Source organism: Solanum verrucosum, unplaced genomic scaffold, assembly GCF_900185275.1.
Source record: "Solanum verrucosum unplaced genomic scaffold, falcon-dt-bn FXZP01000075.1, whole genome shotgun sequence".
NCBI lineage: Eukaryota > Viridiplantae > Streptophyta > Magnoliopsida > Solanales > Solanaceae > Solanum > Solanum verrucosum.
In genome coordinates this window covers 116,847-132,587 of record NW_026020211.1, presented here as the reverse complement: position 1 = coordinate 132,587, position 15,741 = coordinate 116,847, and the positions used below count along the sequence as shown (strand labels likewise).

Sequence of the window (15,741 nt, the reverse complement as noted above, 5' to 3'; positions counted from 1 at the left end):
TTCCAAACAAAGGAACTCTAATAAGCTGAAGGCATAGTATCATTGTAAGGATCACCAAATGTTGCAACATTCCCTGGCCTTGAAAATACAATCTACAAGGTAAAAAGCACCACTTGATCAGTTGTTATACTTCTCAAATTTAGTGAAACAGTTTCAACATTCATAGTAAAAAAAAAATGGAATAAGTGTGTGCATGTATTTACTGTTGGACAGAGTTTGAGTTTCACAGCGACCTTTCACACACCCAAAAAAAAGAGAAGCTTTTCGAAGAACATGAAGTGGCATGTTAAAAAGATACACAAGTAAATAAAATTTTGTACCATTCTAATAATTTAAATTTTTAGATAAGGTAGTTAACCTAATTCAACCTCGCAATTATGTTTTTATATAACCTTTTTCCTTTATTACTACCTCGATCTACTCCCCTGTATTTTCTATTTTTTATTGACAACCCCCTGTGTTTCGATTATCACACTATTTTGTTGTTGTTATTGTTTCTTTCTTGTAGACCTTACATTGTTTCTATATTAACTGCTATGCTCTCTACATTGTTTTCTTCTTCTTGTACTCATGTTTGATGCACTTGAGTCGAGGGTCTTTCGGAAACAGTCTCTCTACCTCCATATGGTAGTGGTAAGTTTGCATACACTCTACCCTCCTCAGACCCTGTTTAGTGGAATTTCACTGGATATGTTGTTATTTTGACAACCCCTGTATTTCCACTTGGTCCAAACAAATATATTGACATTATTTTTTTCTTTCTTTGCTACCTACAAGTGTCATTGAGCACCATCCACAGACCGCGCCTCCGGTTCGTTACTGATTATATGTGCAACACCTCAAAAGTTATTAAGCCCAATTCAGACCTTGAAAAGATCAAAAACAACTGAAAGTTGCAGAAAAGGGTTTGTACGAACCCTTTTACGGACCGTGAAAGGCATCACGGGCCATGATGGGATCCGTAGACCAGAGCTTAGCATTGGAAAATTTCAAGGAATGTTTTACGGACTCAATTACGGACCGTGGTAGGTTTGTAAATTGAACCATAGGGCCAAGACTCATGGACCCAAAATTTCATGTCTTTTACGGGTGCCTTAACGAGCTGTAAAGTGATCTACAAACCGTAGAAGGGTCCGTAGAAGTCGACCCTCAAGACCCAAATTTCCTTCCCATTTACGAGCACTTCCACGGTCCGTGAAGTGTTATATGGTCCGGAAGGCAACCGGAGAAGGCCTCCTTCGATTTTGAGTCAGAGTTATTTTAGTCTTTTCCCACTCTTTTAATTCTTATACTATGTCGTTTTGACCTATTCTAAGTTGGATTAGGGGGATTTTAGCCAAGGTTTCTACTCCAAATATGTGGGATTTCATCAATGGTTCTCTTTCACCCAGTGCCGGCTCAATGCTTATACAAATTAGGCATATGCCTTAGGCCCCCAATTTTAGGGGGACTCTAATTTTTACCACAATAAATTATGTGTTAATTTTTTTTATAGAAAAAAATAATTATCTAAGATAATATATTTTTCTTAAAAAATATATATATTATTTTATTCACCTTAACCTCAATAAATAGAAGAAATCAAGAAAAAATTATTTTGTCTTCTTACATTCTCTTCACTAAATCTCGCACTGTAATTTTCTAGACTCCTTTTATACTATAGGTAAGTTAGAGCTCTATAAAAAATATGAATAAATAGTAAAAATCATGTTTTGGATAAAGTGAATTACAAGCCTGTTTAGATTGACTTATTTTATGTGTTTTTAAATAAAAAAAAAAGAAGAAGCTTATAAGTTGTTTTGTCAACTTATTACTTATAGAATAATGTTAACAAGTTATATAATAATTGCTAGCTAAAAGATTTTAGGCCTTTAATTGAAATTTCGCTTTAGGCCTCCAACTACGTTGAGCCGCCCCTGCTTTCACCCATCGAGTCCCAAATAAACTTAATAATTTCAAGTTTATGATTCCTACAAGATAGAATTTTCTATGATCTTCATGTGTTTTCATTGTAAATCAGTTTTGCTCATGATTACACCTAAATTGCATTGTACGTTTTACTTGTGAATTCTATGGTTTCAATGTTATTTCATGAATCCTAAGTATACAAGTATTTCCAAGATCAGAATTATACTATTTTTAAATGCATGTCTCGGATTATCAGATTTTCATGACTTATGGTGCTTTCAAATAAAGTATCTTTTAGTATATTTTCATATGTCATGATATATGATGCTTTTAGATAAAGCTAAGTATCCAAGTATCCTTCAGTATGATTTCAGTTATCATGATTTATGAGCTACTCATTATGTATCAGTTATCAGTATGTTTCAGAAGTATCAGATTAATATTATTTCCATATTTACGCATGTTTCCATTGGGAGTATACTTAGCACCGAGCGGACTTTATGGATGAAGGTTTCTCTTTAGCGTCTGTGGACCTTTAGTAGCAATTCTTTAGTTCCAAAATTACGTGCCACCGTAGGATTTGTCTCAGATAGACATTAGCTTAGTGGATCCACATTAGCTCAGTTATCAAGTCCCTTACGATGGCAAGTATTGGACACTCTCTTTTTGGTGTGGGAGAAGTACACTGAACTCATGAAGTAGCTCACATGGTTTATATCGATTTTAGTAACTCCCACAACCAGACTTTCAATTATTGCATGACCTTGTACTTCTGTATTTCAGTTCAGTATATCTCAGTTTCACGTTATTATACTTGGTCTTTGCATCAACATGTTTTACAGATTCAGTATGTTCATATCATGTTTATTTTGCATATTCCTCATACTCAGTACATTGAATGTACTGAACGCATACTTTCTGACTATATTGTTTGATAATAGAAGTTATGACGCTCATCATCAGGCCCGCAGTTAGTATAGATCCAGCCAGCTTGCAGTAGCTTTGAGTCTTCATTTATCTGAGGATGACCCCGTTATATATCTTTGATTTCGGTATTTTCTTTCAGCTTCAGACAGTTGGAGTTAGCTAGGGGTTTGTCCTAGCAACTCATGTTAGCAGAGACTTTCGGGCATTCTCTTTAGACTTCTGCTTAATTATGTGTACTCAAATATTTTGTCTATTAAGTTGTTAGACTACTTCAGATTAGTTCCGCATACAGTTGTTCTATTGTGCTATTTCATGTACATCTTAGTGTCATGACATGCCATGAGGTTAGCTTGGGGTCACTTGTAGCTCTAAGCACTGTGTCGCGTCTAGGGGTAGTCTCGGGGCGTGACAATATGCCATTAACATTTACTTTTTGTCCATATGTAAGATTAATAGTCAACATTTATGTCCAAGCAAACATTAGAAAATTTGCTTGCATCTTTAGAGGTGGTTTTACCCTATGAAATATTTTGAAAGATTTGTTACCATACCTGATAATCTCCTATCGTGCATGTTTTGAATCCAGCAGCACAGTAATCAAAGTAGTACTCCCATGTTCTGATGAACTTGTCATCGAATCCTAAAGAATGAATTTGGCTAGGGACACAAAGTAATCAATAGTCAAGTATCAGCAGTTAGAACTGATCTAGCTACAAATGATTTATGAAGAGATCGGGTTTACTCAGCATAGAAGCTGTGGACTTATTTTTGTTTTGTTACCTTTTGTTTTTCTGGAAGTTTTTTCGCCAACATCTCAGTGTTTGATAGTAATGAATTCCTATTTCTTCCAGGTGAACTACACTGCATTTATAAAATGCTTTCAGAAGGAAATGCTTTTAAAAGATTGAGAAGCACAAACAATAATTGCTTACCATAGTCTGGATGTAGCAGCCATGGCTGATGTTACTCGACTTAGTGAGGGCAAGCATCCACCTGGGAATATGTACTCTTTTATGAATCCCGTGCTATGCCTATATTCGTCATAAACTCCCATCTGGCATTGAAATGAACTAAAGAAAGCCAACACTTGTGAAAAGCATAAAGAATCAAAGTGGCATGTATTAGGGTGACTATAATCAATTACCTGCAGAACTAGAAGTCCATCTTCTGTTAGTGCAGATTCACAGCAAGTAAAGAATTCCTCCATGTAATCATGACCAACATGTTCTATCATCCCACTGAAAATGATAATTGGTACAATTGTAGCACTGGCTCGACATGTAGTGAGTAATACAATAAGTCAAGATGTAGATCGGATAAAAGCTCACATTGATATAATCCTGTCATACTTGTCCTTACTTGGGATTTGGCGATAGTCACATAGGATAAATGTTATTTGGTCCTGTGGAAAAGTTTCATTGAATTGGATATTAATAGATAACTATAGCTTTACAGTTGCAAGTGCTAAGCAGATCATCTTCTTATGTTAATCTTTGAAAGAAAAATGTGGAATGCATCAAACAAAGAAGCACTTTAGTTAATCTTGTGTCATAATTTCCCCGGACGGACTTGCGATCTAGCTCGTTCAGGAGCAGAAACTAAAAGAAGGTTTAGTCCATTAAGTGGAATTTCCTAGTTGCTTATCATTTGATTCAGCTTATAGCAATTATATGTTAGTGTAAGCTTCATCTTAGTCATTGTAAGTACTATACCTGAAGTCCTGCTTGCTTAACTCTCAACTGTGCATACTCCAGCTGCTGCTCGGAGAGAGTTATACCAGTATATTTACATCCTGTTTGCTTGACAACTTCCATCGCAAAACTTCCCCAACCAAATCCGATCTCTAAAATGTGATGTTCCTTCCTAACTTTTGCCTAAATAGAGTAGCAGAATCAGATTATGCCTGAAATTTACAAAGAAATGGGAGAGATTTTCACTTAGTTGATGACTTACCTTTCTAATGAGAACATAAATCTTTCTCAGTTGTGCATCTTTTAGGTCTTCATCCTCACTCTATAAAAAATATGAAATAAAAATAGATCACCATAAAATGAGATAAAGAACAGGAAATGTAGCTTAGCATACGAAGAAAAAAGTGGCAAGCATTTAAAGGTTTGAGAGATAAACCTTGAAAATTGCACATGAGTATGTCATTGTCTCATCCAGAAAGAGTGAGAAGAGTTCATTACTCTGGCAAAAATATGGCCAAGATTGAGAACTTTCAATAGTGACGGTTGACCTCCCCTACGTACTTTGGGTGATATAGTATGCAAGTTAATTACTTACCACGTCATAATGGCGAGAGATATTTCGACGAGCCTGAGTCAGCGTGTTTTGATTTGAAACATGTCGATAGAAGTACTTTGCAGATGATAGCGCTGCTGTAAAAAGCACTGGTGTCCACCAGCCTCTAAAGCCATAAAAAGTGATGAAGAACTTTCATAACAACAGAAGTTTATGTTTCTTGATTTCAGGTCAGTAAGCTATTGTACCTATTCTTGCTAGTCGGTTTAACAGATTCTTTCAATTCTCCGTTTGCAATAAATATCTGCAACAAAAATCAGGAAACTAAGTACCAACCAAAAGCTATTCACAAAGATATCGACTCAGTTCCTCACCATGATAAGATTAAGAAGACCTTCATTCTTATCAACAAAAGAAAAATCCCCATGAATAAAAGCATCAGCAAGACCTAGGTCAGCTTGAGTTGCAACCTGTAAGACATGTCACAGAATTTGTCTTCTTTTTCAGGTTTAACTTTTGATAAGTTGAAGGTGCAAAAGAACATTTCAAGTTACCTTCCAGTAAAACTGCATACTACGAACTGTAAGAGAAACTTTGAGAGAGCATTTCCTATCTCTTCCTTGGAAGGTGAAAATTGTACCTCCTTCTTCCAACACGCTGTATATCGCAACATGTAAAATTATTATCCAGATATCTTTAATTATCAGTAATAAATAAGTCGCGATTCACATGTGTGTTTTGTTTTGCAGCATGAATTCAACTTGGATATGAGCTCTAAGCCAAAGAGATTGGAATAAAAGAAGTGTAGTTTATCAATACATTAGTCGTTCTGCATATTGCTGCCATTCAAATAGCAAGATCACAAACGTTATAAAATAAGAAATAGATTCAATGGAAATAAGCAAATTGTCAGGCATGTATCCGCCACTGTTTCGGGACTTAAGTAATACAAGATGAAACTATCACAACTCACATTATGCATCCTGTTTGAATGTAACTTTTGAAAAATCTAGTAACGAGGAGGCGTGCTCCAGTTTCAGGCCAGGTTGGTACCAAATACTTGGGGTTGTACAGAATACTACAATTTCTTCTAAGCATCCCATCTGCAGCAATCACACCCGCCTGAGGAGGAGCAATGATGTCAGAGTCATCCACAAAAGACTCCAAATTGTTTTCAGAGTAAGTTAAAAATTTTATTAGCAGAAGCGGTACTACCTTTAGTCCATTCTCATGGAAGCCATAGCCTGAAAGTATTGCAATAAATACACATGAATAAGCAGTGAAACACAAAGTGAAAAATAAACTGTTTGTGCTAGAAGTGTTACGGATAGCTTCCCTTGAACCTTATGCGAAGAAAAGGTAGTGAATAAAACAAACCACTAGGTTGTTGTGCTGAGTCACTGGCATCAAATTGAAATAGAAAGAAAATGTAAAAGGTGAATGAAGATTTCTTTTGCAAAGACAGTTTGACAAGATAGTTTATTTCATATAATTAGAAATTGGCATCACTTTATCCGTAAGGAGTCATAATACTCTCTTAAAATAGATTTTATAAGCTGCAATTTCCGAGGACTACAACAGTGAGTCTGCAAATAATTTAAATGACAATAGTGAGTGGTACAGTCCTTCAAGTTTCAGTTAACGGAACTGGTTCTCTAAATTGAACATAGTTGACATAACAGCAGACTAATGCACGATAGCAGGTTACAAAGGAACATCTATCTTCGACTACAAGAAACTCCCAATATTCTGCATAAGAAAGAGATTCATACCTTGATATGCTCCACAAAACCATATTCCTCTCTTCCCTTGGATTTGATGTAGCTTACATGAAGCTTTTGATGCAGCAACTGAGGGGACTGGATGGATTGTTCTCCACTTAACCAGTGTATGCTCTGGTGTGTGAGGAGGATCGAAGGTTACGAGATAAGGCAGCTCTGAGTCACCAAGATTCTGTAAGTTTAGACAGCTCATAAGTTAAGAGAAAAGACTCCCCACTGAAGAACATTATCTTCTATTTTCTATAGAAGGTCCTAAACCACTGTATTCCAAAACACACCTGGATTACATTGAGCCAATATGTTGCACATCCTCTATCATTCATGGTTCCAAGAAAGTTACAAGCACTCCATGCTGCCGGGTCATGAGGCAGGAATGTTTTGTCTTGATGAAGGAAAGTATCACTGTCGCAGAGGAAGAGACAACAATTTTGCATTTTGACATCATAAATCTTATTAAGTAGATGTACCATTTCAACATGATACTCTACCCTTTAAGTAGAGCTCGTGGTCGTGGCTAGAATTTCAGAGTCAGAATTACTAACTATTTTAATCTTGGCTTCCGGTACCATTTTCATATTAGCTCAGAAATCTAGCAGGTTGTAGCTGTTTATATGATTAAACCAGCCACCATTAAAACATGGCATAATACATAAATGTATCATTTAACTTGACTTCAGTTGACATCTATGCCCTCCAACTTTCGGCGTGTACACGTACACATTTAAACATGTATAAAATTGAACAAGTAGACACATGCGTCCTACATAGAGTCCTATGTGGCAATTTGCATCCTACATGGCATACTACGTGTAATATGTCACATAAGATGTGTGTGTCTACTTGTTTAATTTTATACAAATTTAAGTGTCTACTTGTGCACACCCGAAATTGGGAGCATAGATGTCAGCTGAAGCCAAGTTAAAAGACACATTTATGTATCATGCCTTAAAACATTCATTTTAACTGAACTTCTCTAAAGCACAAAATAGAACTCCTCTGATGATAGAAAATATGTATAGGAACATGGCTATATTTTGTTACCTTTTCTTATAGGAAGAAAAAACAATTAGTACCTATAGACAGTGGAAAGCACCCAGTATTCTTGTTTCATCATATGTTGCCTTTTTGCCTAACATTTTCAGAGTATCTGGTGAATGTACAGCGATTATGCATCCGTCATATACTTCAGTGGAACCATCATTGCAATAAATGGTACAACCTGCAAGGGCTCTTTATTTTACACTTAGAATCTGGACTAGTTTTTAACTATGTGATAGTGAAAATAAAGCTGACCGAAGATTTTTCTTAGGTAAACACCAAAAGAGAAACAACACAGAGAACTCTTGCAAGAAGAGAAGACATAAATAAAAGCCAAGCTAGACCTTGTTCATTTGTCGATACAGAATTTACTTCACAACCAGTTCTTATTTGGCAGCCTCTTTTCTCAAGCTCCTCCTTAACCTGCATTCGTTAATGCCCCATCGAAGGATGAACCATGCTTAACAAATCTTACAAGAAAGTGAAAATAGGTAACTATGAAAAAAAAAATCACCTTGTTTACATATGCATGTGATTGCCTTCTTATAGTGAGCAACTGAGGGAGACCAAAGAGCTGTATAGACACAAGATAAACTGATGTAGGTAATTCAAATTTAGTATCTTGCATGCAACACATTCAATAATAGGCTATAATCTACATATATACAAAGTATTCGAACTTAACAGTAGGTAAGAGAATAAAAACCTGCATAAGATGGTGGTCGCGACAAAATGAAAGAATGGAATAAGCAGAATATCCCATTACTCCTTCCGAGGGGCAGAACCAAATTGAAGCACAAATTGGAACCTGTGAAACATATATGTGAATTGCTTATTGCAAGAGTAATCTTTTGAATCAACTAAAAGGCCAAATACAAGTATCAAAATCAATAACAAAGACAAACAGCAGTGTCACCAGATAAGCCTTCTGAAATAACTCCGAATAGACATGTGACTCGATAAATTGCCCTAATGTTTCGTTGCGATCTATGTCAGGATTGTTTTCCAGTTCTTCAAGGTAACTGCAATGCAGTGAGAAACGTATTCATGAGATAGCTCTTACGCTTGACATAAATAAATGAAGTGCACAAAACCGAACAATTTCGTCCATTTCCATCAAATGCATGATTGTCAAATGAACAAAGAAGACTCTGTGCTCTAACTTTCTAATTATGAGATCAATAAATCAACAAATTGGTCAAAAAAAATAACAAATACTAATAAGAAGTCAGATATGTGAAGGTAAAACAGTTATTGGTACCTTATGACATCCTGCTTGAATCTGATAATTTCTCTAATCATTTGCCAAAAATATGGATTCAAGACATTCTTTTTCTGTGCAAACAAACTAGAGAATCCATTTCGAGTACCCCATTCACAACCACGGCCTTGGTCTAATCTCACTGAGAATGACATATAAGAGATCTCCATATCAACTCCTAGGAACTCAAAAAATTCCATCAGGTTGGGATAAGTTACCTGTCAAATACAGCATTTCAGCATCCACATATGCTCACCCCAAAAGATGGGGTTAAAATAACTCTAGCTACAATCATTTCCAATTGAATACCCAAAAGAAGGATACAAATAACTTTTTTAGCTTTACATATGAAATTTGATTGAACAAACCAATGATTTTACCATAGAAACTCAAAAAGATGGGATTTGCCTTGAGCAATTTTGCATAAAGTGAAAATGACAATAAATAAAAATTGAGTGTAACGTTGATCATAGACCTTTTTTGCTTTCTTCTTTGACACATCAATATGCATCACAACTGTACGCCTAACTTCCAAGGTATTGTCTGGTAGAAACTTTGGGCTTCGAAACAATTTTATTATATTGGTCTTTGTAAAGATATGGCACCTGGGTCTAACTCAACCCCAAAAGCTAGCTCATGAGGGGAGGTTTGTCCAAGTCAATATAAGGATACCAAATTTCCATCCCTCTACCAATGTGGGACATCTTAACACTCTCCCGCACGCCCAGACCTCAACTGGAGCGTGAACACTTCTAAATGGGGGCCCATCATCGGTGAACAACAAATTGGGATGGGCTGATACCATGTAAAGATATGGCACCTGGGCCTAACTCAACCCCAAAAGCTAGTTCATGAGGGGAGGTTTGTCCAAGTCCATATAACGAGACCAAATTCTCATCCCTCTATTAGTGATATCTCTTGATTGATATTAGGATATCTCTTGATTGATATTCCATATCTTAGTATCTCATTAGTGATTTAGTTTCTATTATAATTAGGTGAAGATCACAATCCTTTAGTAGTTGATTCTTTCCTTATTTGTAGTTTGCTCTCTTGTATAAATACACATACATATTAATAAAATTATATACTTCTTCTCTCTAGCAGTAAAGTTTATATGGTATCAAGAGCCTAAAAGCTTAACAGCGTTTTTTTTTTCTTTTTTTTTTTTCCTTGAGAATTTGTGTCTTTTCCGCTGCCACTAACAATGGTTTCAACCAATACCTCCATTGAGAACACCCCAGCTACATCTTCTCCTGTATCTGTACCAAATTCTCCCACAATTCTCACCATGAATAGCAATGAGCAGTTGATCAATATCAATGTTGTTGCTCAAGCACCTCTAAAGCTTGACAATACAAACTACCAATCCTGGAGATACCAGTGCGAAACCATCCTCACTGCATATGATTTTCTCCATTTTATTGAACAACCACCAAGTTCAACAGCCACTCCTTTTCATCAGCGACAAGACCATCTCATTCGGAGTGCCATTGTTGCCTCTTTATCTTCTGATATTGTTCCATTTGTCATTGATGCCAAATCTTCCTATGCTCTCTGGCAAAATCTGATGGCAACCTATGCGAAGCCATCGCGTGCTCGTATCATGAGTCTTAGAGAGTCTCTAAGCAACTTGAAAAAGGGTAATCTCTCTATTACTTCATATCTGCAGAAAATCAAACAAATCTGCAGCACTTTAGCTTGTGCTGGCATTCAGATTTCAATGGATGAGCTCTTCCTTCATGCTCTTCATGGACTTCCAGCCAAATATGACACTATCACTGCAGCTCTACGTGCTCGAGAAACTCCAGTGACATTTGAAGAACTTCATGAGAAGCTTCTTGATTCGCTCATCTTCCTCTACCACAGTTCCAATCATAGCAATTTTTGTTGCTAAACCATTGCTTCACAACAACCGCTCTCGGCCCAATCATGCTTCACGTCCTGGAAACAACTTGAATCCTACGGATAGACCTGCTTCCAACAATTTTGGTGCTCAACTTGCTGGTCAAAACACCAACAGGAACCGTCCTCGTGTTACTTGCCAACTTTGTGACAAGCCTGGTCATCACGTGAAGCAATGCCAAAAATTATTAGCGATTCTCTCTCTCATCAATGGATCTGGATCCGATGGACATACAAGAAATAATGCTCCGTCTCAATCACAACAGCTACGTGCTAACTATGCAGACAACAACACTAGAAATGATGGAAATTGGCTTGTTGATTCTGGTGCCTCGCATCACGTCACACAAGATCTCCACAATCTGTCCCTTCACTCAGATTATGATGGCATTGAAGACATTATGCTCGGTGATGGTAAAGAACACAAAATCACCCATACAGGATCTGCTTCTTTACCTTCATCTTCTCAGCCTTTAACTTTATCCAATGTTTTATGTGTGCCTAAGATGAAAAAGAACCTTATTTCTGTTCATCAACTTTGTAATGATAATTCTATTTCTGTCACGTTCTCACCTTATTCGTTTGTTGTGAAGGACTTTTGCACGGGGGCGCCTCTACTAGCAGGGAAACCTGAAAACGGTGTTTATCCATGGCCTTCATCCCTTCGATCGCCAACCTCTCCTCAAGCCCTCACCACCACCACAACTGCAAGTTCTTCCAATTGGCATCGACGTCTCGGTCACCCGTCCTCTCCCACTCTTCGTCAAGTTTTCAAGCTTTTAGCTATTTCATCTTCTTTAGAAAAATCCTTCTTTTGCCGTTCGTGTAAATCCAGTAAAATGCATAAGTTTCCTTTCTACAACTCTACAATAAAGAGCAATGCTCCTTTGGAATACATTTTTTCGGATGTTTGGGGTCCTTCACCAGAAATTTCAATAGATGGTTTTCAATATTATTTAATATTTGTTGATCATTACACGAAATACATCTGGTTCTTTCCCATAAAACGAAAATCTGATGTATCCATTATATTTCCCAAATTTAAGAAAGTTGTAGAAAAGCATTCAATAATTTAGGTAGATTTCATGGAGTTTGAACCCTTATAACTACAAACTGTATGCAGCACTTACTTTAACTGCAAAAATCTCAGTTCATGAATAATGGATGTCATGCTCTTAGACAAACATCTTAGTATATATAATACAATGCACTTAATAAATGAGCACACATAATAAGTCACAAAATGCTGATAATTAAACTACTTTGATCATTGTATAAGTTTACTCAAACACCCTAGGTATAATACATAACAGCCTGCTGATAATTAAACTACTTTGATCATTGTATAAGTTTACTCAAACACCCTAGGTATAATACATAACAGCCTATTTAGAAAGCCACCTGGTAATTGGAATTGGTGTAATTACTAGGATAGTAATTACTACTTGCCAGCCTAGTAATGACACTGACTTATTTGTTTGCCACAGTGTAATTACACTGTAATTGCACATGTATTGTTTGGTTGAACAAGTGTAATCATAAGGTTATATTGAATTTTAAAAATTAAAATTAATTATTAAAAATTAAAATTTTATATTAGATAAATAAAGGCATTTATAAATGATATTAAATTGAATGTTTAAGATATATATTGTATTTTGAAAATATATTAACTAATAATAAACATATATTTTTATCTAATATTATAAAAAAATAATTGATTTATATTTTTCAATTTAGTATATTTTAATTATATTAATCATAAAACTATAAGTACAAAATTTCTATAAACATCATGAAATGTATGTTTGACAAAAAGATTATATTATAAATATAATGTCATAAAATTATAAAACATTTGACAAAAACAAAATGTATCAAGTCTAACTTAAAAAAAAATAGCTTGCAATGTAAAATATCTAGTCAAAACTCCTAAAACAAATAAAATTGAAAATATAACATAAGTTCTAAGTTTAAACAAAAAATTTAACATAGTACTCTTATGTCAAATTTCAACATAACATACATAAATATGATTTAAAAGAAAAGAAAAACGTAATTAACAATAAATTCTACTTTAATTTAAAAATTAGAATATTAACAAAACTATAGTAATGATTTTTTTCTAGATAATACGAAAAATTGTATAGAATCAGATGAAGTAAAGGTTGAGAATAAGAAGGAAATAATATAAAACATATTTTTAGAAAATATTAGAATAATAAAAAATAAAAATAGAAATAAAAGGAAGAATTAAAAAAAAATCAGTTTGTAATTACAACATGTAATTATCAGCAATTCACAGTCTATCCCTATGAATTGGAGAGTCTAATTACACCATGTCAATTACACCAATTATCTGCTGACCAGGTAATCACATGGCCAACCAAACAGGACAAACAGTGTAATTACACCAATTATACCAAATACAATTACTAGGGTGGCTTTCCAAGCAAGCCCTAAATGTGCCATTTAACTTGGTCTCAACTGACATATATGCCCTCTAACTTAAGGTGTGCACAAGTAGGCACTTAAACGTGTATAAAAATGGATAAATAGACTCATTTGTCCTACATGGCATCCTACATGACAATTTTGTGTCCTATGTGTAGTCCTACATGTACTATGCCACGTAGGACGTGTGTCTACTTGTTCAATTTTATACAAGTTTAAGTAGTTACTCGTACACACTCAAAGTTGGAGGATATATATGTCAACTAAAGCCAAATTAAAGGGCATATTTATGTATTATGCCAACACCCTTTGGATGCACTTACCTGATCAAAGATCATAAAATCAAGGGATAGATCGATGTCGTCAACGATGACAGTCTTATTAGCATGGCAGCTGATATAATTTTCCTTCTCATAAACGACAACTTTGACACCAGCTTTTGCCAATTCATATGCAGAAACCAGTCCACTTATCCCGGCCCCTACCACTGCTAATTTCATGTTTAAAACTGCAATAACAAAATAGATTAGAAAAGGTAAATGGACATATATATATGTCAAAAGTATTATGTGGTCATGAGTTATACATTCACCAAACCTTTTAAAATACTGCTGGAGTTTTAAAAGTTGAATGCATTATTGGTGTTAATGCTTAAAGTAATAATGGTGACAAACATAGCTCGCACAGAAATTAAGGAAATGAATTGAAGAGAGTGTATAATTGCAGCCTTGAGGGTCCATCCTTTATTTGGCTGAATACATTGACAATCTCTTAAATTTATCAATAAATTTCATTTAGACACTTGAACTGGAACATATTCCAATTGAGTGTTGGATATTTTTGGTATGCACAATTGGTTGCTTACCACTTGAATCTTATTATGTATTATGCCTTCTTTTTGACAACTGAGTAATTCGTCTGTGATCCACCCTTTGGACCAATCACATCCTTCTAAACTCGGTGGATAATCCCCCCCCCCCCCTCTATACCCTTCTCCACTTAAATATCAGGCTTCGCTCTGCAGGTGCGGGGCTTGAACCTGCAACCTAAGCCACAAATCCTCCACCTTTTGCCACACGAGCTAGGCCTTGGGGGTTGTATATGCCTTTATATAACTACCCTTTCTAGAATATTTCTAGATCTTTCTCTCAAGAACAGCCATTCTAGAGATCTTCATTTCTTTACATCTCTTGAATATTTACATTGAGTACATGAACATAAATGTTTCTCCTGACACTTCCAACTCAAATATTGGAAAAGTTTTAGACGTGTTCTCAAGCATTCATTACATAGCTAAGTTAATCAACCAAAATATATCAGTTATTTTAATTATACACATATTTTCGTTACCCATTCTAATATATATTCCTAATTTCCATATGAATAATTCACCTATTTTATCTAAGTATTAGTAAGGAGAATCACTTGAATGTAGGCGTTATTTACAACTAGTAATAATTAACAATTATGACCACAAAAAAGGGAGGTCCACCCCCTAATTGAGTTAACAAGTATGACAAAAAAAAATTCAATCATACTAATAACAATATTTGTAGGTCCATCCCCTAATTGGCATGTGCTAAATTACTTGTGAGAACTCCCAAAAAAGATCAATAGTGCATGGAGAAAAATCTTGGGGCTTTTTTTTCTATTTTATTTTTGGAGTTCATGGTACATAGTTTAATAGATATAGAGATAAACAAATATTCTTTTATTACTCATCTCAAACCTTTGATTTATATGTCTTGCATGTAATACGAAAAAATGTGTACTAGGCCCTTGTCTAATTTTTACTCTTCTGTCTGTAATTTAAGTAACTAGTGTCAAGGAACGTGTGTTGCACGTTTGTCCCTTATCATTTTTATAAAATTTTGTTTTATTTAAAAAAAAGTTCAACTATAATATAGAAAATGTTGAAATCAACAAATTAATTTTACCTTTTATATTTTATTCATTAAATAATAAAACACACAAAAATGAGACATTGCATTTTCCATCAAACAATAAATATATGAAGCTAGTTAAGATAATATAGTATCTAATGGTATGAATATGACGATGGATTTCCTACTTGAAAAATTAATAAATACATGTAAAAGCCTTTGATGAAATTAACAAAGACGACATGATGAAGAAATAAATATATTTTTGTAAAACCTGCAAATAAAGCACAATAAATATATATTTATCTCAGCCCCAAACATTCAAAGGTAGGATAACTTA

The 15,741-nt window shown here is 35.0% G+C and overlaps 1 protein-coding gene across 1 annotated transcript; it reads right to left on the bottom strand.

Moving 5' to 3' along the window:
• LOC125830526 (uncharacterized) lies at positions 1-14,099 on the bottom strand. Its single transcript, XM_049509718.1, is given in 25 exon segments — positions 1-92; positions 3,387-3,492; positions 3,616-3,696; positions 3,768-3,880; positions 3,882-3,905; positions 3,980-4,073; positions 4,164-4,237; positions 4,548-4,709; positions 4,789-4,848; positions 4,963-5,025; positions 5,122-5,245; positions 5,328-5,383; positions 5,454-5,549; positions 5,634-5,736; positions 6,053-6,201; positions 6,295-6,323; positions 6,852-7,032; positions 7,139-7,266; positions 7,936-8,079; positions 8,243-8,321; positions 8,413-8,472; positions 8,605-8,706; positions 8,815-8,920; positions 9,160-9,377; positions 13,842-14,099. Coding segments are annotated over 25 exon segments (2,604 nt in total). The 5' UTR covers positions 14,019-14,099; the 3' UTR covers positions 1-17.
• Positions 14,100-15,741: the final 1,642 nt, after the last annotated feature.